The 27,501-nt window shown below is 44.8% G+C and overlaps 1 protein-coding gene across 2 annotated transcripts; it reads left to right on the top strand.

Annotated features, from left to right (window-relative positions):
• The first annotated feature begins 360 nt into the window (after nucleotides 1-360).
• On the top strand, nucleotides 361-21,563 carry nol4la (nucleolar protein 4-like a). Of its 2 annotated transcripts, none has more exons than XM_058051377.2 (11): nucleotides 361-1,248; nucleotides 9,036-9,191; nucleotides 10,848-10,959; nucleotides 11,588-11,697; nucleotides 13,068-13,209; nucleotides 13,815-14,107; nucleotides 14,177-14,362; nucleotides 14,816-15,004; nucleotides 15,082-15,198; nucleotides 15,515-15,707; nucleotides 18,068-21,563. In XM_058051377.2, the coding sequence occupies exons 1-11, from the start codon at nucleotides 907-909 to the stop codon at nucleotides 18,283-18,285; spliced, it is 2,058 nt and encodes a 685-aa protein (XP_057907360.2). In that variant the 5' UTR covers nucleotides 361-906; the 3' UTR covers nucleotides 18,286-21,563. The 2 variants fall into 2 exon arrangements, with proteins under 2 accessions (XP_057907360.2, XP_057907359.2); XM_058051376.2 differs by having other exon boundaries at nucleotides 362-1,248; nucleotides 13,812-14,107.
• The last annotated feature ends 5,938 nt before the right edge of the window (nucleotides 21,564-27,501 follow it).

The following is a 27,501-nucleotide window of genomic DNA, read 5'->3' as shown; positions in this document are numbered from 1 at the left end:
AAGACCCCGATGATGAACATTGTGATATGTTTGGTTGCTCCTGAGCAAGTTTTTACTGTCATCGTCATGCTTTAAATGAAGTGACTTATTTTGAATGATTGAATTTTTTAATTTTTTTAACCATACCAGATGTTGCGATATTTTGAATTCGAATCCCACTCAAGACGAGAATGCCACTCATTCATTCATGTTGAAATAACTATGAATGCATTATATGTATATGTATAACAAAGAACTATATGTCTTATTGCATCCACTCGGTATTTCTATATGTTTATCCTCCCTAAACGGGACATTGTGTGTGCTTTACATACCGGGATAGGCCTGTTAATGCACATAGGAGGTTCAATGCAAGAGATGCCATTCAAACAGGTGCGAGGAGAGGGAGGCGCATGTGGGTCGGAGGCGCACATCGCGAGCATCTTTGCTTCTTAAAGGTCGAGCCCATTGTATGTGAAACTATAGTGCCGGTGGTTAGAAAGTAGGTTGATAGAAAGTGAAACCGACGTTTGTTTCCGCGCTTTTGTCTCCACTGAGGTCTGTTTTTTTTTTTTTTTTTTTTGTTCCCGGAGACGAAAAAGACGTTTTACGCACAGGTGGGAGAGATGGCCGCCCGGCATAGGACAGCCCCCCGCTCTGCTCCTCAGCTCATGATTTGAGGAAGTGACATTTATCACCGCTGCGGTTCGGGACAGCGCTGCTCCGCTGCAAACAGGTGTGCTGCTGTCCGGGTCACTTGAGCAGAGGAACCACCGCGTCCCAGAAGCCGAATCGAGTACGTGGGGACCGGCAGGGGGTCGAAGCAAGAGGAAAGCCGCTCAAGTGTGCTCTTTTATTAGCCCGGGCTTTGGATCCAGACGGGGGGAGAGAAAGAGAGAGAGAGAGAAGGGGAGGCGAGGGCGAGAAATGGCAACGAAGAAGGCGTGCGTGGATGCGCCCAAGAGGAGCCGGAGTCCGGTCGTGTTGGAGGCGGAGATGTTCAGTGAATTTCAGGACTGGTGTCTCCGCACTTACGGAGACTCTGGCAAAACAAAGACCGTCACCCGGCGAAAATATAACAAAATCATGCAGACGTTATTGCAAAACGACGAGTCGGACGGCGTGTACGTGGACAACAGCCACATTAACGCCAAATTCAAATTTTGGGTGAAGTCCAAAGGATTTCAGGTGGGGACCAACGTTTTGGGAGAGCACAACAAGAAAGGAGCTCCAGGGAAGCCCGTTCTATATGTCCCGGTTAAGTCAACGGTAAACTGTGTGCGTGTGCCTGTGTACGTGTATGTGTGCGTGTACGCGCACGAGATGTCCCGTCTGCAAGTTATCGTGATTTTATTGCTCTAAACATGCACCTGTCGTGGATTTTTGTAATTTTTTTTTTTTTAAAAAAAGGTCTACTTATAACGTTTTGTGCTCCCGGCTTGCCCTCACCCCCCTTGCACGATAACGCTTGACTTTGTCCACATCCCAGCCGGAGCAGCCCCACTCTCATCCCTGCTGCCATAGCAACGCCGGTGCCTCCCGGCAGTGGTGATGCTGAGAGGCTGTTGTGCTCAGCCATGACAGCAAGGTGGGTCCAGGCTGACGGTTGGGGCTCACGAGAACCATCATAGTGATAATGTGCTGCGTTACACTTTGGACGGGACCGTGCACAATGTGGTGTCGTCCGGTGTCGTAGTGTTGGTTGCATGTGCAGCGGCATGCTGATGGCTCGCCTCTGTTATAGGACACTCCGGGGTGCCTCCTCGGAGGGCGCGTTGAAGCCTTATTAACTTAGAAGATGCCACAATCACCTGCTGATGGTGTGTGGTGGGGAGGGGGGGATGGGGGGTGGGATTTGGGCAGTCAAGCTGATCATCTGGGGTCGTCTTCATAGCCCCGTACCCTCGCTGTCCCGTCTAAACCCACGGACGCGCGCACTGTGTGTGCATATAGGCTGCCATTTGAGAGAACATGTGTGTTTGTACTGTACACAATAAATGGGAAAATATGACTGAGTGTCCGCCAATCTGAGTGGCACCTTTTATTGTCCTGGGCAGGACGCAGATCCACTCACACACAGGCACTCGTTGCTTTGGCAACACCTATGTACTCCAGGATTGCCTGCTTTTTCTCCTGCTTTTTAGATCCCGCCGTTACATATATATTACATATATAGATACTTATATAACATGTATAGACTGTGTATGTTTTAAAGTCATACTTGGGCTCATTAGGTCATCACGGGTGACGTTGTGCGTGATTAGTGACCATACGTGCAGGGCTGTGGCTGAAACAAAAGGCTCCGTCGTGACACACATATGCACATATGCATAGTTTGTGCTCAGGTCCATTAAACATGTGACATAGTGTAAAGGGTAAAGGTCAGGGCATGCATGCCCCCCCTCCCCTCTGCACATCTCAGGGTCATGTGTTGTTGTTTTCGCTCATATAAGTGATAAACTGTCAGCAGTACCCCGAGCAGCCCTTGTGTGGGCGTGTGTGCGTGTGGAGGATATTCGGGCCCAATGTGCCAGCGAAGAGACAACATGCACCATTTTAAACAATCAGCCCCCACTGTCCTGCCTAACTGCCGGGTCTCTCTGGTTACGTCTCAGAGCAGATTAGAGTATAAATTCTTTGGATTGGTGTTGAATTGTTCAGATCCCTCCACAGGTGCTACACCTGTGTGAATGCACAATTTAGATGCGCTCAATATTATGTCCCCCCCCCCCCCCCCCCGGACAAGGGGGCAGGTGTTAATAGTCTCCGCAGGTGCACATGCTGCCCAAAATGTGTTGAGTGGCTTTTGTGTGCAGCGTTCTGTTCTGATAAGGGCTCCTTAGCAGCTTTTTGGAGGAGTCATTGATTAGATGTTCTTGGGACAATCCAGTTGGCATGAATGCGTCCCTTTTAACCTCAACGTGTGATGAAATATATTTTATTGACTGCATAATTGCATGCATGCTTTATTGCTAATATCATATGTAGGGGGGGGGGGTCATCCTGACTCAGCACCACTTGGGAAATTTAAAGAACAAACAAAACTTTAAGCAGCACAAGCAGCATCCAATGATGAGTCAGAAGCAGCAGCTCTTTATATGTATGCGGATGATGAAATATTACAATGCAATATTTCATTGCCTTCCATATCGGCCGCTTTGGTTTAGTGCAAAAGTGACAAACACACAAATGCGGACGTCCCAATACGCACACAATGGTCACCGCCTCGCCGTACGGCTGCAGGGCTGGGGGGTGTGTCTCTTGAGCTTGAGCATTGGACGCCCCGCTGCAGCTGCTCCCGGACTGTGCCAAGTTTCTGTATGGGGGCAGGCATGGGGGTAAATGACGGGAGGCTGGGTGGGGGCAGGGATAGATGCTGGATGATGTGCAGACAGAGAAGGTCTCTTCTATGTGTCAGCGAAGCGTACAAGGCGGCTTCAGTGTGTGATGGGACAAAGGCTGGGCGCAGTCGTGGTGAACGTTACTGACTTGGTGCAGAGGCTTCTGTCCGAGGCAGATACTGGATTATTCTCTCTAGGCTGTATGTCCATGTTGTGTCACGTTTTTTTTTTTTTCCTGAACAGTTCTCCCAGTAGCCCTCAATGTGGAGAAGCAACCTCGTTTAGCTCTCATTATGTCCTGATTAGAGGAGGAGGGGACGAGAAATAGGACGACAAACACACACAGAGATGCACCGTGAAAATTGCATCCTATGGAAATAAAAGAAAAACAGAGTGGACAGGGTTTTCCAAAGATGCTTTGTCCCTTTAAGTGGGCATTGTGGTGAAAATGTAAAAATACTTTATTGTGTGCTGCTGCTTTTAGTTGCCATGTCAACTGAAATCTGTACCTATCTTTGATTAGCGCTCACAGCAGGTTTTTGGTGGCCACGCTGCAGATGTGTATCGCGGTTCATAAAGACCTGTTACTCGTGGATGGATGCGTGTGTTGTCATCAACAAAATAACGAGGTCGGGAAAACCCTTATTTTAAATTGTAAGTCCAAATCCCATCATAAAAGGGTGCTACACCGAATGATGAATTAACAGATTCATCATTTATTTGAGCTTGGGAGCGTATAGTCGGGGGGTGTTGTGTTCGGTTATGTTTGTAAAAATAACCAACAATCAAAATGTACTGTAGCTTTGAACAGTTCCAATCTTTGAAGACTATTCAGTATCTCAGCTTGTACTTCCTTCTGAGGTAGAACCTGTTATTCTTCATCATTTCACGTCAGGAGCCACAAAAGGGGCTCTAGATGTTTGCAGTGCCAATCTTTGGAGACAATTCAGTATCTTAACTGGTATTTCCAGTACAAACTAAGGACTTCCTTCTGAGGCAGAATCTGTTATTCTTCATCATTTCACATCTAGAGCCACAAAAGGGGTTCTAGATGTTTGCAGTTCCAATCTTTGGAGACAATTCAGTATCTTAGCTTGAATTTCAAGTACAAACAAAGGACTTCCTTCTGAGGTAGAATCTGTTATTCTTCATCATTTCACATCTAGAGCCACAAAAGGGGCTCTAGATGTTTGCAGTGCCAATCTTTGGAGACAATTCAGTATCTTAGCTGGTATTTCCATTACAAACTAAGGACTTCCTTCTGAGGTAGAATCTGTTATTCTTCATCATTTCACATCTAGAGCCACAAAAGGGGCTCTAGATGTTTGCAGTTTCAATCTTTGGAGACAATTCAGTATCTTAGCTTGTATTTCCAGTACAAACTAAGGACTTCCTTCTGAGGTAGAATCTGTTATTCTTCATCATTTCCCATCTAGAGCCACAAAAGGGGCTCTAGATGTTTGCAGTTCCAATCTTTGGAGACAATTCAGTATCTTAGCTGGTATTTCCAGTACAAACTAAGGACTTCCTTCTGAGGTAGAATCTGTTATTCTTCATCATTTCCCATCTAGAGCCACAAAAGGGGCTCTAGATGTTTGCAGTTCCAATCTTTGGAGACAATTCAGTATCTTAGCTGGTATTTCCAGTACAAACTAAGGACTTCCTTCTGAGGTAGAATCTGTTATTCTTCATCATTTCACGTCTAGAGCCACAAAAGGGGCTCTAGATGTTTGCAGTTTCAATCTTTGGAGACAATTCAGTATCTTAGCTTGTATTTCCAGTACAAACTAAGGACTTCCTTCTGAGGTAGAATCTGTTATTCTTCATCATTTCACGTCTAGAGCCACAAAAGGGGCTCTAGATGTTTGCAGGTCCAATCTTTGGAGACAATTCAGTATCTTAGCTTGTATTTCCAGTACAAACTAAGGACTTCCTTCTGAGGTAGAATCTGTTATTCTTCATCATTTCACGTCTAGAGCCACAAAAGGGGGCTCTAGATGTTTGCACCTCTGCATCAGCTGAGAAGAGGAACATCATCATTATTATCTGATTAATTAGGCCATGTTTCCCCGGAGAGCCCCTCTTTTGGGGAAGGGCCACAGAGTCAAAAGAATACTGGCCCTATTATTCCACAGAATTTGCATGAATAACATTTTTAGGGGGCATTTTGAATCTCCTGTGCTGTTGTCCAGAGTTTCTCTTTCATCTGTGTCTGGCAGCACTTATCAGAGGGACACATGGCCTTAACTCTCATGGGTTCCCAAATGTTCACCGTCCTAAACGAGAATCACAGAGTTGTTCTTAGGCCGTTGGAGAGAGCCACTAATGAGCTTGTTATCATGAATTTAGGTGTTCATCCGTGGTCAGAGAACTATTTTTCTTAGATACTCATTGGGAAACGTCGATACTCTAATTTTGTTACTGCGAATGTGTGACACAATGTGGAGTGAACATATGTGATACTTTCCACATGTATGTGTGCGCATGCACAAAGAGGGGGTCGCCGATCGCTTGCTCCGTCTTTCCTCCCTTCAGCACCCTCTCTGTTGCCATGGAGAGACTGTTCTTTGCTTTCCCATAGGAGGAGAAATTAACACCATTTTTAACCGGCCCGGGGGCCTCCCCCCTGTGTGGGAGACAGTCAGAGTTCTGCTCCTCACACACACAGTCACACATGTCTTTAAGTCAGCAATAATCCCCCCCCCTTCTTGTACCGCTACTGTCATTTTTAATGCCTTTCCAAGGACAACATTTAACGAACGGGGACGGCTTGGTAATCGAGAGAAAATGTGAAATTGGACTCTGTGATGATGCGTGTGCCGCTCATTTACATAACATATCCTCTTCGGAGACTAGAATGTCTGTTCTGACAGTCCCAGGACTAGCGGTACTCTCACCGGCTCAGTAGTAGTATATTGGGAATGTCACCCACTATCTCGAATAATATTCGTTATGAGAGCAGTCCAGACAGACACACACACACACACACACACACACACAACAGAGGGTTGGAGCTCGGTGCACCTAATGTGGATTTAATGATAGACTTTGTGAGCTGAGGCAAAGAGGGTGAAAGATGATGCTTAAAAGAAAAGACAAGGATGAAGAAATAGAAAGATGGAGAGAAAAAAAAAAACACAAGGAGGTAAAGATCTCTCACATCGCTGTTTTATGTCACATGCACCTTAATCTGTCACCATCAATCATACGTGCACACAGTGGATATAGGCTTTGTCCCATTTACATGTCCATTAGCTAGCTGATATTTACAGACCTCTTGTCCCATTTGCAGAGAGACCCTCTGAGTCACAAGTACCCATGACACAGCCTTTTTACTTCATGTCGTATTATGCGTGCACACAAACATAAACAAAACATACAATGATACTGCCCCAAATACATTAAAAAACTAATAATAAACACACAAGTTGTATTATTTTCTACAATTAAAATGACCTAACCAGCACATTTAAAGGGAACAAACTATGTTGGAAGCTAGGTGAGAAGAATCGGGGTCATGTATTTCTTTCTTTTGGGGGGGACAGAATATTTGTTTTACAGTTTGAATCAAATGTTAGATTATAACGTTGCGTGCATCAGAAGAAATGATCATTATTTATCAAAGTACATGCAGTACGTCTGCCTTTGTGCAACCAGTTGTCTTACGAGTCAAATTTTATGATGTTGACTTTCAAAGTTGAGCTCTTTTGCATGTCAACACCTTATTTATCTGTTTGCCTGTGGCACTCATTTGTGGTGTGATGTGTCTCCTCCATCTCTCGTGGCCTGTCTTTGTGACCCAGCTGCTTCCTGCGAACCGCCCTACCTCCTCCTCCTGACCTGCCTGTGTGCTAGGACTGCTCCTCTCTCCCCATCAGCCACTCTGCTGTGTGTGCGCACACGCGTGTGTGTGTATGTGTGTGTGTGTGTGTGCAAGACTGCCAGCGGGGGTGGGGGCAGCCGACTCAAACCCTCCAGTCTCCTAGCAACAGAGCGGTTTGTTGCGGGACAGGGAGCTGAGGATGGGGGCTGGTTGTACAGTGGCTGGGGAGAGCAAAGTCCTGCGGGATTAGAAAGAAAGAGAGAAGGAGAAAATGAGGGTGAGAGTGTTGCAGTTGCTGTGTTCATGATGTCTTGTTGCCATTTAGGGACGCTGACATGTCTCCTTTGCTCTTTAAAAACGGCACGCTGCTGATGAGACCCAATATCTACAGCTCCATTCAACAGCTGTTCTCCTCCGAGATGCTTCAAGCGCTGCCCGGTAGACGTGTTACTGTACTCGAACACACATAGCACGTACAAACAGGCTCATTCAAAGCATGCTGTGTTGAGAGGTGAATGTTTAACTCCCTGTTGGCTCTTGTTTGGAAGCATTTATCTGGCAACTGCTCGCAGAAGCCCAAGACAGCCTTCAGCAATACTTAGGCTGTCAAAACGGCTAATGAAAGACGTGGCCACATTTTTTTTACATATATATATATATATAAACGGTTGCAGGTATTGTTTTTTTTTTAATTGCATGTTTTTTTTTCCATGCAAAATAATACACTACTGACTGAGTGGCGGGGAGAATTTTGGAGGAATTCAGCAGCAATGCAGCAGTGCTGTGGGTGCAATGCACACCCCACAGTAGTATGAGATTATCTAAATCCAGCGTGAATGGACCTGACACCATTGTCCCAAGCAGCAGCAGCAGCAGCAGCGGTGCTGGTGATGTCGCTGGAATGGGGGTTGGGGGGGGGGGGGGAGTGGGGTGGGGTGTTGGTGGGGGTGACGATGATACCTTGCTAGATTACAGCTGTGATGATGAGGTGGAGGACTGTTATTATTACATTTATTATGGTTACATTTAGCCCATGCTGACAGGGGGAGAAGCTCCGAGAAGAGGGAGAGAGCGGGCCGGATTAAAACAAACCCGCTCTGTGAGCTGGTTTTAGTTGCCATGGCAACGATCATTACCTCGCACTTGGGAGAGCCGGAGCAAGAAGAGAGAAGGAGAGGCGGGTTGCTGGGGTGGGGGGGTACAGTAAGAAATCAGGGGAGATGGTGTGGACTGTGGACTGTTGGACTGATGGACTGATGGACTGATGGAGTTATGAGCGAAAGACATGGCAAAAGAAGAGAGAGAACATGTTGGAAATAGAGTCAGAAAAATGAAATGTCACGTCCCGGGAACAGTGTGAAAATGTCAAGGTGATAGGAAGAAAAGTACGCTGCCCTCAGTGACATGTGAGAACTTTTTGAACCTGGGAGGCTCAAGATTTTGGCGCCTCATCTCTTTGTGGAAACTAACTAATTCACTTAAAGTCCTGCTGTGGCGCTTAATGTTTACATTTAATATTTCTAGTGGATGAAGTTTTTAAAAGCTGAAAAGATAGGAAAGGAAAGCCCCCCCCCCCGGGTGCGCCGTGGATGGAGCCGTTCTCCTGGCGATCCCACTTCTGTGGCGTGTCACATGACCCTTTGCCCAGCACACCTGCCTGAGAGAAATCTGTGTCTGTTTCTATGGCGACAGGGTCAGCGGTGCAGGAGGCAGGATGGCCGCCAGAGGTGGTGGTGGGAGGGACTATTGGTCGTTATTTTTAACAGTGTGGAAATGAGGGGACGTTTGCTGACCACTCCAACTGAAAGGGAATCAAACATTAATACAAAGCCTTCTGTACATAACATTAGCGATGACAGCAGAATCAACTCCAGTTTCTTTTGGTTTTTCAGTGTTCAGACGGCCATTCGGCCCAGGACAACTCCTCTTTGAAGCGTGTGGCAGTAGTCGAAGACTTCTTTGACATCATCTATGCCATGCACGTGGAGATTGGTGCCGACCCCGGCAGGGCACCGAAACATGCGGGCCAAAAGAAGACCTACAAAGCGGTGAGTTCATTGCAAACTCTTTGCCCACCTGTGAAAAATAGGTCACATTAAACACATTACCCAAGTGGTTTTAGCACACCTGCTATGCCATGTTTGATCATCTGACGCCTGACTTTTCTCCAGCGCCGCCAACAGGGAGACATTTGCAGTTAGAAACAAAGTCATCACAGTATATTTGTTAGCACATTTACGTTTACAAGTCAAGCGTTTTTTCCTAGTCAACATTCCGACTCTGTGCTTCATGTTGGTACGTTTTTTTTGCCGTCAAATTGTCAAGTTTAGCAGTATGTTTACTTTATGTTTACTGAGGTTCCCTTTGAGAGTGACCAGGATGGATAGGATCAAGAACGAGTACATCAGAGGGACATTACATGTTATAGAGGCCCTGGAGATAAAGTCAGAGAGGCCAGACTGAGATGTTTGGGACATGTCCAGAGTAGAGATAGTGAATATATTGGTAGAAGGATGCTGCGTCCAAAGAGGAGGTTTATGGATGTAGTGAAGGAGGACATGAGGGTAGTTGGTGTGAGAGAGACAGGGTTGGATGCAGGAGATTGATTTGCTGTGGCGACCCCTGAAGGGAAAAGCCCAAATAGAAAGAAGAAGTTACTGAGAATGTGTTGGCTAGTTTAAAACTACCGGAGAAAACCCACCCACGGGAAGAATATGTAAACTCCACATAGAGATGCCCGAGGATGGAATCAAACACAGGTCTCCTAGCTGCGTGGCCTGCTGTACAACCCGTATAGCCGATATTCTGTTATTGGTACGGCAATGTAGAATTTTTAGCATTAGTGGTTTCCAAGGGAACGAAACCACCTTTGCCCGTCCACTAACCGCATGTGTCACATGGCTAACGCCTCTAGAACAAAAGCAGCATGAGAGTTGATTCAACAAGCGGGTCTGGTGTGGTTTCTGATGCCCGGGACCAAGTGGTACAGGACAAAACCAGGTCCTTTGTGTGATTGCGGGACTTCAGTCGCCATCTTTTACCCCCCACCCCTGAGGAACAACAAAAAAAAAAATAAAGCCAATTTCTGCTTGTGCCCCTGCCCTGTAGAGAGGTCCTGTCACGTCTCATAGAGTGTACCCTTTTGAGGAGGCAGCATCACCGGGGCAGGGCATAATATGGAACTGTCACTGTGGCCTTCTGGGAGGAGCACGCTCCTCTGGGTGGCCTTTCCCTCTCAGCTGCCTCAAGGGGCCATGATGTGTGGAGAGGGGGCAAAGGGGAAGGGGAGCAGTGGCAGTGGCGGTGGGCCCGGTGGGGGTGGGCACCCCTGCTGTCTCTCCATGGTCTTGTGAAGGTCGCATTTTCTAGGGAAACGCCACAGGGGACGAGGAGGGGAGGGTGGCGTTGGAGACAAGCAAGGAGGGGAGGCCCACCGTGACACGAAGGTGTACCGTATAGTATATGATAAAAACAAAAAAGGAAGAAATACTCTACCGTGCTTAATCAAAGCGGGAACATGTAGGGCCGGAGTTGGATTTAGGGCATCTGTAGGAACAAGAGATAGGGGACGAATCCTCTTCAGGGAGAACCAATATAACGCACACTGACCCCAAACTTTTGCTGAAAAAAAAAATTCTGTGCCTACATTTTACACTTTGTGATGCCATTTTAAAGCCTTTTCTATGCTCAATCCCCCGACACAGATAGCAGAGACCTATGCCTTCCTGCCTAGGGAGGCGGTGACTCGGTTCCTAATGAGCTGTGGAGAGTGTCAGAAAAGGATGCACATCAACCCCAGCACTGCAGAGTTCAAAGGTAACATACTGTAACCTGTGGGTGCCTTGTTCATTCTGCACATAATTAGCTGATACAGTATGCTATTTTCAAATCAACCTTTAAGAGTGGATACCACGCTGATCATTTGTTATATGGTGATATGGAAATGTGGTGACTGCCATGTTGCAAGTCAATTTCTGTGTTTGGTTTGTATTGTTGGTTGAGATTTTCCACACTGACTGCGGGTGAGATGACTTTTGAAATACTCATTGATAAAAACGTGTATATAACCATCAGCAGCATGATGTAACAAAGACTCAAGAGGGCTTCGTGCAGCAATAGAACGACTGAAAAGGAGTCCCTCTAGTGGTCAACTGGGAGAATGCAGGCATGTGTTGTTGCACATTATAAGGGCAGTCACTGCTTTAGTTTTGTCAGAGAATTATAACAAAAAATATTCCTCAGATATCCAAATCAAATTTGTTTGTTTTTATCAAATTTGTTTTTATCAAATTTGTTAAAATAAAAATAAAATAGTATAAAATAAAAAACCCAAGATGACTTATTGTGGACACTTTATTGCATTAAAGTCTTTAATATTAATTTACTAAGCACTAATTCCATACTAAATCAATGTATTCACTGATATTTTTTTTTACATTTGCAGAAAATGATCGACCAACCTCTCTGGTCCCTGACCTCATTGATTACAACATGCCCCTTACTGCCACCTACCTGAAGCAAATGAAACTGCAGTGCATGACAGCCACGGAGAGGGTAAGCGTAGCTGACTGGAAACAATGTGTGTGCGTGTGTGTGTGTGTGTGTGTGTGTGTGTGCGTGTGTGTGTGTGTGGCTAAGCAAGGAAGGTGTCCTCATAAATACATCGGGGAATCTCGCTCTTTCAGGCCTCCCCAATTTACTCTAATTAAATTTCTATTGACGGCATAAAGTCTCCTGCTTCTTCCCTTTTAAGCCTCATCAAGGCTGCAGAGAGGAAGGCTTTGTGTGTGGGGGGGCCTATCAACTTTTAATTCAATATTAAAGAGTAGATGCAGCGCTCCTGCTGGGAGGAGGGGCCCACTTGTGAGGCACGGATTAAGCGTGAGTTAGTGACGTCACGCCGGAGACCCCTCCCACCACGAGCCGTGACGGAAACGCTCCCAAAGAGCTGTCACTAAAGTGCAGGGAGCGGCACTTGGCGATGAAAATGTAGACCCAAAATCACGCATAATTAGGATTCTTGGGAATTATGACCCAGATTGTGATTCGCGGGTGAGTACAAAAGTGAAATTGAGTCCAAATGATTTGATAATTTCACATTACTTACATAGCTGTAGCATTGTAGTGTGTTGTGTTGTGTATTTCACTGATATGAGCTAAGATAATATTAAGATTAGCATGCAGTGTTTTGGATGTGTTGTGTGTGTGTTGACACTGTAAAAATATGCTACACTTTTGTGATGGAGCACACTTCCTTATTTGTGCAGGTTATTAGAACACAAAACAACAACATACATGAGAACCATAGTCAACTTTTGTTTCCTGCTGTTGTGGCATTAATATAATCAAGGCTCATTCACTCTTGTTTGTTTTTGTACCAGACTCCATCTTGTAATTGAAACAATTGACATTATAAGATGCAGTTTTGATGGTATTTTGTTTTTGTGTGTTTTGACTCTTAATGACTCCAATGGCTGACTTGGTGTCCAACTGGGCGTTCTAACAAAAGAGATTAAAACCTGTTTGTGTGGTCCAGAGTCTGCTGATATACAGCGAGATGACTGCCGACACATGATGTCTATCGCACAGCATGGTCATCATAGGAGGAAGCTCAAAATGTGAATAGTTTGTTCTGCTTTGCTAACCGTCATGTTTGTGTTACGCTACAGCAAGCATGTTCCCTACGTAAGAGTTAAAAATAGCACCGCTCCAAGAAAGATATTACTTAAAAGGAAAGCTTCTTCGTTCCCTCGTCGTTCTGCTGTCCTGTATCAAAATGCCCATCAGTAGACACACAGATGCCATCCTCCTACCGGCAGAATGCATCAAAAGTTGTTTTCAAAAGTGCGAGGCTTTCCTCACATCACTGGTTTTCATTTCCTGTCTCATGTCTCCATTTCTCCTCCTGCTCTCCTTTTTTCCAGGATGACAGCTCGGTAAGTAGCGAGGACATGAATGGTGCTGAGCCTGCATGGGTCGCAGCTGAGCAGCCGCCAGTGCCTGAGCCCGGTCTGCCAAATGGAGAGAGGCTCGGCGACCCAGCAGCCACCATTAAAGAAGAGGACGGTGAGACGTGTTTACATCTCTGCCACCGTCAGACTAGAGCTGCTCTGTCGAGTGTCAATCCCAGCGATACTTACTATTGCGAGAATACAACGACGTGGATGAATGAGAATATTCACATATTCCAGTGTTTTTGCTACTTTTTAGCCTATAGACAACTGACTCAACATGCTATGTGAGCATGACCGATATTGTGCAAGAAACAGCTTGCCTTGTTCTTAGTGGACTAATCCAAATAAATCCAGTGGGTGGGACACCAGTGCAGCCCCAATCCGATGTGCACCCCTCTCTCTCAGGGTGCAGGGCTTAGAAAAGTAGGACAAAGGCCAGTATTAACCCTCGCACTACACAGAGACTGAAATTAGGGCAAGTAGGGAGAAGACCTCAACGAAGCACGACACATGTAGGAATCGTACTCACACTGAATGCTCCCCACCCCCAGTACTGCTCCCTCTTTGTTGCTTAAGCACATAAGATCCACCCTTTTTAACCACTTTTATGACCAATAGTTTTTTTTCAACACATCATGTATCCCCAACAAAACAGTCCTATTTTAACGATGAACAAACACTCATCGCTCACTTTTTGTTCCTACCCCCTTCCAGCAGACGACGACTCCTCACAGGGCAGCAGTGCCAACGGCATGCCGGCCCTGACCTCGCCAGAGGTGCACCCCGTGGGCGGGAACCCACCAGAGGGCAGTGCCCTATACGGGGATGTGACCGAGAACGGGTTGAGTGCTCCCTTGGACTTCAGCACCACCTTGTCCTCGTCCTCCTCGGATGACCAGCAGCCGGTCAACCTGAGTGACAGACTCCTGCCGGCGGGGTGTTCGCCGCAGAATTCTTATCCGGCAGACCCAAACAGGAAGTACCCCATCAAAACAGAGTACTCCAACAAGGTAAACGCGGACATTCTTCAGTCATGAGTCATGAATGACTAAGATTTTAACATGCACGGGTGTCTGTAGTCCCCTCCATACAGCTCAGGAAGCTACGACTCTGTGAAGACTGAACTGAGCATGTGTGCAGAGGACTTGACCTCCGGCCGTGCACAGATAGTTGATGATGATGACGATGATCATGATGACCATGACGACGCCGATAAGATCAATGATGCAGAGGGAATGGACCCAGAGAGACTTAAAGCCTTTAATGTAAGTAACCAAGCTAGCAAGAGCCGTGGGAATGAAATATGGGGCTGTTCTTATTTTGAAACTTTGTTGTCTCTAAATTATATATTAATATCATATGCATGACTACGCCTGTGCAATATAGGCTGCAAGAAAATGCATTTCTGAGTCATATGAAAACAAATAATATGACACAGAGGCAATATTGTCCTTCGCATGATGCAGTGCTTCCATTTTCACCGCCCGTACGTGTGTGTATGTGCACAACCTCCCCCCCTCCCTTATTCTTGTCCTCTTCCACTGTCGCCGTATGCGCCCATCCCCTCCCCGCCTTTCCTCTCTTTTGTTTTCAACTCTCTCGCACCCCTCTCTTGCTGCACCCTCCTGTCATTTTTCTGCTCTACATCCTCTCCCTCCCCTCCCATCCCCTCCCCCTTCCTCTGTCTCACTCTCTCTCTCTCTCTCTCTCTCTCTCAGATGTTTGTGCGTCTGTTTGTGGATGAGAATCTGGACCGCATGGTACCCATCTCCAAACAGCCCAAGGAGAAGATCCAGGCCATCATGGAGTCCTGCAGTCGCCAGTTCCCTGAGTTCCAGGAGCGCTCCCGCAAGCGCATTCGCACCTACCTCAAATCTTGTCGCCGCATGAAAAAAAGTGGTTTTGAGGTATTAAGTACCACAAATCGGTGCAATATATAAATACGCATATATACTGTAATCTCACATTCAAATATTGCTGCCAGATACGACCGACACCTCCTCACCTCACCTCTGCCATGGCTGAGAACATCCTTGCTGCTGCGTGCGAGAGCGAAACCCGAAACGCGGCCAAGAGGATGCGGCTTGATGTCTACCCAGCGGTAAATTTTTTAGCAGCAGACTTGGGAGTCTGCCTAGAATGGATATACACACTTACCAATACGCTTATGTATGCTGGAACCTATCCCAGCTGACTTTGGGCGAGAGGCGGGGTACACCCTGGACTGGTCCACTTGCACTATATCAATTGTAATACAATACTAGTTCAAAAGATGATTCTTAGTTTATTACAGTCAATCTATAGGGACGTCTCAGTGCAGACTAAAACTGCAGAAGTAAATATATTCATTCATTCATTCATTCATTTTATTCATATCAAAAGGCTGCATGCCACTAAAATGAAACATCTGCCCACAGGACGAGCCTATCTCTGTAGACAAGCCCAGCACAAGGGATCCTGCATCTGTGGCCCCGTCAAGCTTCGCCATTTCCAGCACAGCTTTTGCCCAAGACCAGCTCTACACCAACGGAGGCCTCAACTACAACCTGCGGGGATACGGAACAGTCAGCAGCAACCAACAGAATGCTGCTGCTGGGGCCCACACCAACGGTAAGGGGGAGGCTTTTCCTCTGCAGAAACTGTGAGGCCCAGATGGTATAAATATATCTATACGGTATATTTTAGGACTGAAAATTGGTTAAAATATTTAATCGTGATTAATCACACTTTCGCCATAGTTAACTCATAATGAATTGCAATTAATCACAGATCATTTTTCTCTATACAAAGCGGGCATTGTAAATCTCTGTTGTAAATGCTTCCATACGCATCTAGATATGAATCAAAAACTATATACAGTATTTTGAAAAAAGAATAAGTCGATGCATTGTGCAAACGATACGATTCACTGTGATACAACAGTTCAGATACAACCTTGTACCAAGAGCTAGCGGTGTTACCCACTAAACCGGAGGGGGCAAACATTTTGACTCGCGGGACGCATTACTTTAACAAAATTTATGGGACGCCAGACTATATATTTTATACATAACAGTCCACCTGGAAAAGTGTGTAAAAGTGTGTGTGTTGTTTTTTAAGCAGACAACATCAAATAACAAAATTGCTAAAACAGCTACTTAAACCATCAAATGGTTGTACCATGATGCCAGGTTGTATGTTAAGTTTAAATTAAATACTTTGGAAAGAACGGGTGGGCCGTATTCAAACACTTGGCGGCCCGGATATGGCCCCCCGGGCTGTAGTTTGCCCACCCCTGCACTAAACTATCCAGCCGCTTACTGAGGAATGAATGAAATGCTTTGGTGTGCCTGACGTGGCCTGTGGGTTGCCTATTGAGGACCCCTGGTTGAGGTCAACTAAACTATGTAGTTTTCACTGAATGTGACTTTAACAGTTAGTTATGTTTCCTTTACATGTAACCAACGTTAAAAACATGATCATAGTTTTTCCTTCTTTTTAATGGGGACTTCTGCCTCCGACATGTTGACGCAGATGGTTGGCATCTGTGGTCGGAGCAATTAGTCGTTTGCCATTCTGGTCAAAAGAGCGACAACGTGTCCATCAAAGGGATACAAATCATTTTACAAACGTGTAAAAAAGAGGCCAAACCAGAGTGAACAAATCATCAGATTATTTTCCAACAGATCTTACTCCTTCCTGTACGTGATCCGATTGATTGCTCTTGGCTAGTACAGTTTGTACTGTTTCCTCATTGTGTCGTGATTGGAGAGTGGGCTCTATAGTGTACTCATATTGTATGGATCCTCTCAAGGCTTCTTCCTACAAAGACATACATGTTAGGTTCATTGAAGACCTTATATTGTCTACCGATGCCAGTGTGAATGGAATAATATTTCATTACTGTGATTGACTGTTGGCGGCACGGTGGTCTAGACCTCACAGCTAGAAGACCAGGGTTCAAATCCACCCTCGGCCATCTCTGTATGGAGTTTGCATGTTCTCCCTGTGCATGCGTGGGTTTTCTCCGGGTACAAAAACATGCTAGGTTAATTGACGACTCCAAATTGTCCATAGGTATGAATGTGAGTGTGAATGGTTGTTTGTCTATATGTGCCCAGTGATTGGCTGGCCACCAGTCGTGAGGAAAAGCGGTAGAAAATGAATGAATGATTGACTGGTGATTGGTCCAGATTGCACAGGAAACTGGTGTTCCCTTTTTAGTTTATTTTTTCAACTCAAGTATCATTCATTCATTAGTTTTCTACCGCTTATCCTCACGAGGGTCGCAAGGGTGCTGGAGCCTGTTCCGGCTGTCTTTGGGCCAGAGGCGGGGTATCGACAAACAACCATTCACACTCACATTCATACAATTTGGAGTGGCCAATTAACCTAGCATGTTTTTGGAATGTGGGAGGAAACCGGAGTACCCGGAGAAAACCCACGCATGCACGGGGAGAACATGCAAACTCCACACAGAGATGGCCGAGGGTGGAATTGAACTGGGGTTTCCTAGCTGTGAGGCCTGCGTGCTAACCACTAGTTCGCCGTGCAGCCTGGGGGATCATCCATCCATTCATTCATTCATTCATTTTCTACCGCTTATCCTCACGAGGGTCGCGGGGGTGCTGGAGCCTATCCCGGCTGTCTTCGGGCCAGAGGCGGGGTACACCCTGGACTGGTGGCCAGCCAATCACAGGGCACATATAGACAAACAACCATTCACACTCACATTCATACCTATGGACAATTTGGAGTCGCTAATTAACCTAGCATGTTTTTGGAATGTGGGAGGAAACCGGAGTACCCGGAGAAAACCAATGCATGCACGGGGAGAACATGCAAACTCCACACAGAGATGGCCCAGGGTGGGATCGAACCCGTGTACTCAAGTATCAGATCACGAAAACTAAAAGGGTAGAAATGAATGATGACACCATGCTGGATGTTGACTTTCTCAGTTCCTGATTTGATCCCGTTTGTGTCTACAGGTCCAACAGACCTGAGCATGAAGTCCATCGCTCCAAACTCCTCCTCCTCTAGCTCCAACAGTCATGGTCAGGGAGGCGGCGGGGGAGGAGCTTCGGCCCAGCTCAGTCCTCCAGAGGTCACGGCAGTGAGGCAGCTCATTGCTGGTTACCGGGAGTCCGCCGCTTTCCTGCTTCGCTCGGCGGACGAGCTGGAGAACCTGATCCTGCAGCAGAACTGAGCTTGAGCCGACCCACAATGCAGCCTGTCCGTCTACATATGTAAATATGTCACGCTGACATGCAATTCTTGGACCGACACAAACAGACAGGAGTGGTTCTGCCAAGCACGGCAGGTCCTGTAAAGTACCTTTACTCAACCCACACAAATTATTTATGCATTCGGTTCCCTTTGACCTCAGTGCTCTGTCTTGCTTTCGCCACCGCAACCCCCATTTGTCTCAGGAAGTGATAATCTGTATGGAAAAAACTAGTGGAGTATTGCAAGAATTCAATTCTCATTGTCGTGCTAAGGTTTGCCATTGTTATGTTGTCACACATGTAATATATCCTGTACAGTGACGCGGTTTGATTGGGTGATCTACTCCGTATTGATACTACGTTTATAAATGTTTCCAAAAATAATGACTTCGCATCGGGAAAAAAAAAAAAAAATTACATTTTGGACCATTTTAGTAGTCTCTCTAAACTGTGTGGTCGAAATATTACCTCGTAAGACTCACGACCTGAACATGGCCTGGCTGGGTACTGACTAGGAAGCCTGAGTATGAGCTCATACGAGGTCACAAAAACCTGTCAGGGAAAAGAAAAAAAAAAAAAAGAAGAGATTAATATATTGTTTAATGTCAGCAGAGGAAGGTGCAATATTGATGATAATCAGTAATGGTGTACTTTTGGAGGCAAAAAAAAAATGGTTGGGAGTATTTCACCACAATCCTCTCAAGTCCTAACTGTTAGAAGATGTGATAATCCCATGCAGCATTGTAGCCAACTTCATTGTTGTCTGTTGTGAATACCGATGTTTATCATTATCATTATCATTATCATTATCATTCATTCTCATGCAGATCTACAGGGACGGAAAAAAAGGTGAGTTGTTGCACAATTTTTTTTTTTTTTTTTTTTTTTTTTTTTTGGTGAAGGAATTGATCTGTGAGTTTTCTCATGCACAGCCAATACAGATTGATTACTTTTCGTTGAGGTCGACCGGAAACATCCGCATGGCTTGCATAGCGGATGTTGTGAGTGTGTGCGTCGCTCACTCACTAACCCCCCACCACCCCTCCCAAAACCACGTTGATGTTAGAAAACACGCAAGAGACAATCTTTGACAAAGATGTAACTACATCACAGTTTACGCTCCCTGCTGTGTGTCTGTTTGTGATATGTGTGTGTGTGTGTGTGTGTGTGTGTATTTGGAGTCTGACGGCACACAGAAGTGCTCAAACCAGACAAAAGAGCACAGTCTCACACTTTTTTGACGGTGAGTCACTCAGCACAAACACGGTTGTCAAATGTGTTTTTTTTGTTGTTTTTTTTTTTTTACAAATTATGATTTTTGCTTCTGCTTAAAAGTGATCGTGCACAGTTTTGTGTAAAAGTGAAGTGACCCATTTTGTACAAGATTGAATTCAGTCGCTCAGCACATTCCCAACAAGGACAACTTGACTCTCCAAGCGGCCTCCTCGGCTGGCACCTTAGGAAAGTTTAAAGAGATATATTCTTTATTTATCTATCATCAAACACCTCATTACCACGCCGGCGCGTCCCACTCGCATTTCAAGTGAAATCTCTATGAACTATTGCAAGTTTGGAAGCACTTTATAGCTCAGGATTAAGGAAAAAACATAAGTGATAAGTGAGTGTGTCTTTACTTCCAAGTCATAATCACGAGTCAAGTCACAAGCAGCTTTACGGCTCCTCGGCAGGGGCGGCCTGCCAACATCACGTGTGTGCCACATATCTCACGTAACTGAAGCGTAGGAGTCTTCCTCATCTCCTCTGATTTTTTTTTTTTTTTTTTTGTAACCTTTGCCATGACGCTCACACTCACATACACTTTCACCCCAATGTTTGCTTGCTGGTGTGTTGAACAACATTGTGTGCTAGAGTTTGTGTGATCAACAACTATTTTGTTGTTTTTTTTTTTTGTTTGTTTTTTTTAATAATAATGCCCAATGGATCTTCTCTTTGTATTGACTGGACAATGTAATAATCTATTGGTGTTGATGAAAATGCCCTGGTAGCTTGTGGATTGCCAGTGTGGTCAGATAAGTGTACTGTATAGCTGTACAAAGAGTGGTAAAAAAAAAAAATGTTTTGAATTGTTCTTTTTCTGTGGGTACGGCACTGTTAAAAAAAAAAAAAAAATCCAAGCGGTTTATACGCCCTTGCCTGTTTTAACTTATTATTTGGTGGTGGTCTGTAATGCTATTGTTATTTATATGATTTCATGGTTGCCTCTACTGCACTGATAAGACTGTAGCTCTGTGCATGGGGGTGTACTGTATACCTGTGTGAAGCTTCGTATCCCCCCCCCCTCATCCCTCCAGTTTTGGACTCAGTGAAAGTGTGATGTTTACATGTACAGTTTTTCAGAATATGTTTTCTTTGACATTTTATGTTGAAGAGGTTTTCCCACTCACCCGTTCCCCCTAATTTGCATACACACACACACACACACACCAAGATCTTGGTTTGCTGCTTGAAGTGCAACTTCTCAAATTGACTCAAACGGTCCAAGGTTGCTTCGACACCTCAATGCGGTCACCTGGGTGTTTTGGTGGACCAGCACATATGTATCAAAGACGAGTAACAGCTTAAATCAGCTCTGTTCAAATACTGTTGTGGCCTATAAAAGGAGAGGTGAGTAGGTACATTTTTAAAACGTAAGTGCTCAGAAAACTTCTCTTGAACCCATTTGGTACCCTGAAAGGTACTTGTCCTTGGTAAACATATAAGCCATTCCCCTCTCCTGGCCTTTACGGGGAACCCATAAGCCTCAGGAAATACTCAATCTCCAAGTAGAGTTTGTATCCACTGATTTCCTCTGAAATGAGACTGAAATCACTAACAAAAAAAAAACCATTAACATTTATATGGAGATGTCTATTGTTTTGTACATTTATCATTGTGATTTGAAAGTGGATCTTTTTCCAGTACATGTGACTTAATATTTTGATTATGTTGGAGTGTTTATAGGTATAGATATTTATTATTATATGTGGAAATACAAAAAAAAAAAAAAAAAGAAAAAGGTTGAACCTGTTTCATTTGTATGTTTCATGCAAAAACTGTCCAGGTGAGATCCTTTCTGCCTCTTACATATCATTAAGGAGGGACCTGTGTTTGTTTGGAAAATAGCGCTTTTTCAGTGTTGCATCAACGCTATGGGGGGGTAAAAAAAAATCTACACCAATGGTTTACCAACACAGTTGAAGACTCTCCTCTTCTCCTGAGATGTCAGTAATTGAATAAAATAGTGCGATGAGCTATCAAAGTGCAACCTTGCTTCTTAATCACACCTTTAACACATAATGGGGGGGGGGGGCTGGAGTACTCCCTTGTACCCCTGTGATTGGCCTCTCGCCTGAAGACAGCTGGGATAGGCTCCAGCATACCCCTAGTGAGGCTAAGCGATATAGAAAATGGATGAATCGATGAATACACATCACATGACATCATCATCTAATCATACAGCTGAAAAGAAATGTGTTGTTTTAAATCAAGTGATCGCTTTTCCAAACAAGGGTTGCCAGCCAATCACAGGGCACATATAGACAAACAACCATTCACACTCACATTCATACCTATGGACAATTTGGAGTCGCTAATTAACCTAGCATGTTTTTGGAATGTGGGAGGAAACCGGAGTACCCGGAGAAAACCCACGCATGCACGGGGAGAACATGCAAACTCCACACAGAGATAGCCGAGGGTGGAATTGAACCCTGGTCTCCCAGCTGTGAGGTCTGCGTGCTAACCACTCGACCACCGTGCAGCCTTTGATAACATAAATACCAATTAAATTGTTATTGTATTTTAGCTCAACATCCCGACATGTACGTACATTTTGATGCATATGCAAAAGACAAATTTCACTGTACTGTACATCATGTGACACATCTTGCTTTAGAATTCTGCATGAGTAATATTTTTGTCCACATGGAGGCAGCAGAATTACATAAACACAGAGAAATGCAAGTGACTCATAGTTTTAAGACTTAATGACTAAAATAGTGGTTAGTTCCTCCAAATGAATGTGTTTATGAAGAATCCTGATTATGTTATTATGTCCCATGATACATAAATCCAAAATATCATCTGTGGTGTACCTCAAGGTGATGTCCTCATAACTAAACTTGCAGGCCACTTGTCAAAGAAACTAATGTTGCATGCTAAAAAAAAAATGGCCAAGAGTTTTTAACACATATGGCATGTTTGAAGATACAGACACAGACACCATTAATAATTAATTTCAAGGTTTTGAATAACATCAATGAAGCATTATTTATTGACATATCAAAGACATTTGACACCATCGATCATAACATCCATGCACAAAGTGGGTAAATCACAGTGTATCCAGATGACAGGGTCTTGAAGGGGGTTCCACAAGAGTCGCTGTCAAGCCCCATCTTGTTTTTTATTTATATAAATGATGTGATTTGTAATTTGTCAGACGCTCTTTATCATTTTATGCATATGACACAATAATTTATTGTTTTGCTTGGTCTTTTTTTGCAAGCTTTCATTCATTTACTAGGAATTTATTAGAAATTATAAACATTATAGGTTAGGATCCATTGGCTTTTTGACTCTGACTGTCACTCATGTTGGAGTGAGGTTGCCCCCCCCCCACCTCACTCAAAACTCTGGTCAGTGAGTCCCTAGTTAAAATGAACTTTAGTGCTGTTTTTGTTTTTGAGTTATTACTGTTTATTGCATAGGTCAACCAAAGGAATTGAAAATTATATAAAATTGCGTTGAACTTGAAAATGATTTAAGATGCACTTTTAAACTTTGTCAAGGGGCTGTAGAAGTCTTTTCTACTCGGTAGTCTGTGACTAGACTGGCCTACTTTCAAGCGTGGTCAAATATTTTGGCACAGTGAAATTTAGATCTGGAAACATCTACAGCTGCCGTCCTGTGAGAAATAGGACAGCACTCGCTTACACCGACCTGTCTGTCCACAACAGCAAATGACTTCATTTTCAAGGAGTTGCCAGCCTGCATGACACAGATTCAACAAAACAATCATATTTATAACTAAAATACTAAAAAGTAATGGATCGGAGTAAAAATACTTTAATACATCTGTTGTGTAGGTTGACTTAAAGGGGACCCGTTATGCATATTTTTTTGGCCCTTTGTATTGACTTGTGGACTCCTATAGAGCAGCTACACACAATAACAGCACACAAAGCTTTACAGTTCTTCCAGAATCTGCACCTATTCAGCTGTATTTCTCTGGATTTCATATAGGGGTTGATAATAAACAGCGATGTAAGGTTGGCGTTTAACATACAGCGGCCCCCGCCTTGATATGAAAGTTTAATGTTAGTGCAGCCCGCGCAAGTTTGATATGGATGCTGTATGGTATCATGTACCCAGAAAAAATTATTACGTTTGATTAATGTTCATGTTAAAGGTTAAATAACTGTTAATAGTTATCCTCCCTATCCGTGTGGAAGTGGTAAGTTTTTGGCTATTTAAGTTTAAAGGAAATAACTTGAAGGCTACCGTTTAGGTCGCTAGCTCTCTAGTTTGCGAGTTAGCATGTGTCTCAAGACCCCGCAGTTGCGCAATATGTTGTAAATAAAAAGAGTATAAATGTGACTATAGTCGTGTTTTGTCATGTCTACAGGGCTCTAATAATGCTTTGTTCATTTTAATCTGAAAAAAAAATAATTTGTCAACCCAACCAACTATATGTGGTTTCTTAAGTTTTTATTATTTGCCGTTTTATTATTATTATTATTATATTTATTTATTACTGATTGATTGATTTTCTTTATTCTTGATTTGTTTATTTATTTTTCATTTTATTTTGTGCAGAAAAATAAAAATGAAGATATTTGAGAACAGTGGAATGTTTTATCAGAGCTTTTATTGTAGAAAATCGGAACCAAAGCACTGAAAAAGTTTGTATATTTTTCTGTTTTTAATAAATGCGTTTTTTTTTTTTTTTTGAAAACCTGATGCGGCCCAGCCTTGCCCAGACCCTAGCTCCAGTGGCCCCCAGGTAAATTGAGTTTGAGACCCCTGCCTTTAACTATAATAAGTTAGCCAATCATGTTTCAAAACTACTTTTTTTTTTTTGTCAATCTGCAGCCCCTCCCAGGGCAGGCCCGGCGTACACTTTTTACAGCGGAGCCAGACTAACTGTGTCAAAGGTCAAATCATGTCAATCAAACATCATTGTAAGTACTTTGCAGCGACAACACAGTTTTATGTAACACACTTTCATAGATCATTAATTATTACAAGTTGATTAGATAATCCTAATTAGTCACCGCGGTCTCAATTGAGGTCAACCAGTCAAAGCAGGAAGTTAATTATTTATTGCTACATGTTGTGTAGCATGCGGTGGGTCAGGAGGAAGCTAACAGGTCATGGAGGTGGTCTAAGCAGGTTGGCCTTCAAACAGCACAACTGTTTGTGTTGACACTGTGTGTGTGTGTGTGTGTGTGTGTGTGTAGACACGCATGCCCTCAGCTCATGCTAGTCATCAAATAAAGCGCTAAAAACAGAACACTGCACCCCCGTATCCGGGCGGGCAGCGAACCCTTCACCCGAGACGGCAAACATATATACCATGTAATTGAATAAGTAACCCCCTAGTGATAAGGGAGCCACGTGCCGGTCTTGTTTTTGTGTTTTCCAGTCACATGCAATGCAGGAGCGGACCTTTCCTTGGCAGCACTGAGCCACACGAGGACACGTTCCACTAGCATGAGGACTTTTTTTTTTGGACTTTTTTAAGTGTGACATTTGCAGAAGATCTGCATTAAAGAAGCACTGTTGGGTTTTTCTGATCCTTCATTTTTTTATGTTTTAATGCCATCAGATCGGGCGGCACGGTGGTCTAGTGGTTAGCGCGCAGACCTCACAGCTAGGAGACCAGGGTTCAATTCCACCCTCGGCTATCTCTGTGTGGAGTTTTCATGTTCTCCCCCGTGCATGTGTGGGTTTTCTCCGGGTACTCCGGTTTCCTCCCACATTCCAAAAACATGCTAGGTTAATTAGCGACTCCAAATTGTCCATAGGTATGAATGTGAGTGTGAATGGTTGTTTGTCTATATGTGCCCTGTGATTGGCTGGCCACCAGTCCAGGGTGTACCCCGCCTCTCGCCCAAAGACAGCTGGGATAGGCTCCAGCACCCCCGCGACCCTCGTGAGGAAAAGCGGTAGAAAATGAATGAATGTTATCACGGGCTGCACAGTGGTCGAGTGGTTAGCGCGCAGACCTCACGGCTAGGAGACCAGGGTTCAATTCCACCCTCGGCTATCTCTGTGTGGAGTTTTCATGTTCTCCCCCGTGCATGTGTGGGTTTTCTCCGGGTACTCCGGTTTCCTCCCACATTCCAAAAACATGCTAGGTTAATTAGCGACTCCAAATTGTCCATAGGTATGAATGTGAGTGTGAATGGTTGTTTGTCTATATGTGCCCTGTGATTGGCTGGCCACCAGTCCAGGGTGTGCTGGGATAGGCTCCAGCACTCCCCGCGACCCCCGTGAAAATGAATGAATGCTATCAGATCTGTTTGTTACAGCAGGGGGGGTCCAAATTTTTACCCACTAAGGACCACATATAGAAGAGTCAAAGAATGAGGAGGCCATTTTATACGTCTTTTTCTAAAAAGGCTGAAAACCCAGGTTTTTTGAAAATTTACACCACAATTTTGCCTCAGTTTGCATACATTTTCTGGTTAAAGTACAGTATGCCTTGAGTGTGATGGCCCCCAGACCAAAAGGGATTCAGAAGACCTGAAGATCCCAGGCCTGAGGAGTGGTTTGCTTGCAGGCGAGTACCTGGTGGTCAGCCCCCCCCCCCATCCGTAGACCCACCACCAACAGGGGCAAACATAAGGGTCATTGCTTTTTGGGCAACGGTTGAGGGCGGGACGCTGGGTGACCTGGTTTGGTTCTTGGGACATGTTCGTCACTTCCCTGGTGGGCAAGGAGCCAGAACTTGTGCGGCATGTTGACACATTGCAACTGGATATAGTCAGACTCACCTTGACCCGCAGTTTGGGTTCTTTCTGGAACCAAACTCTTTGAGAGGTATTGGACCGTGTTCTATTCTGGATTTGCTGCAGGGGGGGGAGGCTTATTAATAGCCCCCTGGCTTGGTACCTCCGTGTTGGAGTCATCCCTGGTGAATGAGAGGGTCAATTCCCTACACCTTCAATTGGGGGAAAGGGTCCTGACTGTCATTTGGGCATAAGCACCAAATGTTTAGAGTACCTGGACTTCTTTGAGTCCATCGGACTCTGTCATTCTACTGGGAGACCTCAACCTGTGATTGGTTGGAATGGCCCCCCCAATGTGAACCCATGTGGTGTGTTGTTATTGGACTTCTGTGCTAACTTCGGTTTGTCCGTAACTAACACCATGTTGGAACATTGGGAGTGCGATGGGCACCATGACACCCCAGTCCGCAGGTCTATCATCATCAGACCTGCTGAGGGTGCCGGACAGACCTGGGAAACACAAACGTGTATGGAGGGTGTGCTGGGAATGTCTGGCAAAGACTCCCGTTCGTCAAGTCTTCAACCCCAGGATGGGGCCATATTCCGTACCTCAGTGCTCAGTGCCAGTTGTTGTGGTAGACCCCAAACCCGATGGTGGAGACCAGAGGTCAGGGCTGCCGTCGAGCTGAAAAAGAAGTCCTATCGAGCATGGATGGCATGGTGGAACTCCTCAGGTATCATCGGTCTTGGCGGTGGTCGAGGCAAAAACTTTGGGTGCGGGAGGGGTCCAGTGAGGACTCGACTGAGGATGTAGTCGGACAGTGGAAGGAATTCTTTGAGGTCCTTCTCAATCCCATTGACATTCCATCCATATTCCCTGTTCTCTCCCTTATTTTTCCCAGCTTTCTTTCTCACATCCTGTTTTGTTGCTTTCCAAATCGAACTCATTGAATTGATTGAGGGTCAATTGCCAAAATCTTCTCAATGAGAAGCTTGGATTCGTTGGAAGCCATCAGCCCTCATGGAACGTTCACCACTTTTATGATGGACGAGTGTGAGTGGTGGAGGGTCATGTGACTGGCAAACATCAACATTATCGACCTATTTGAATCCATGATAACAGATCTGTTGCTGATTGGATCAGACGCTTCCCTGGTGTATCGCAGAAGACAAAGATGATTGATGATGATTGACGATGATTGATTGATGTGGTGGGCAAAGCCGTTAGCACTTTGACTGTCA

The sequence above is a fragment of the Doryrhamphus excisus genome, linkage group LG15, assembly GCF_037039965.1.
Source record: "Doryrhamphus excisus strain RoL-2023G ecotype Guam linkage group LG15, RoL_Dexc_Guam_v1.1, whole genome shotgun sequence".
Lineage (NCBI taxonomy): Eukaryota > Metazoa > Chordata > Actinopteri > Syngnathiformes > Syngnathidae > Doryrhamphus > Doryrhamphus excisus.
Note: the sequence above shows the minus strand (reverse complement) of the source record. Positions and strands in the feature narration are given on the sequence as shown.

Excerpts from the sequence above, each read along its gene's own strand:
- nol4la (XM_058051376.2), top strand. The coding sequence starts at position 907 with ATGGCAACGAAGAAGGCGTGCGTGGATGCGCCCAAGAGGAGCCGGAGT. Across the intron at positions 14,108-14,176 it reads AAACAGAGTACTCCAACAAG|TCCCCTCCATACAGCTCAGG; the intron begins GTAAACGCGGAC and ends GGGTGTCTGTAG. Across the intron at positions 15,708-18,067 it reads TGCTGGGGCCCACACCAACG|GTCCAACAGACCTGAGCATG; the intron begins GTAAGGGGGAGG and ends TTGTGTCTACAG.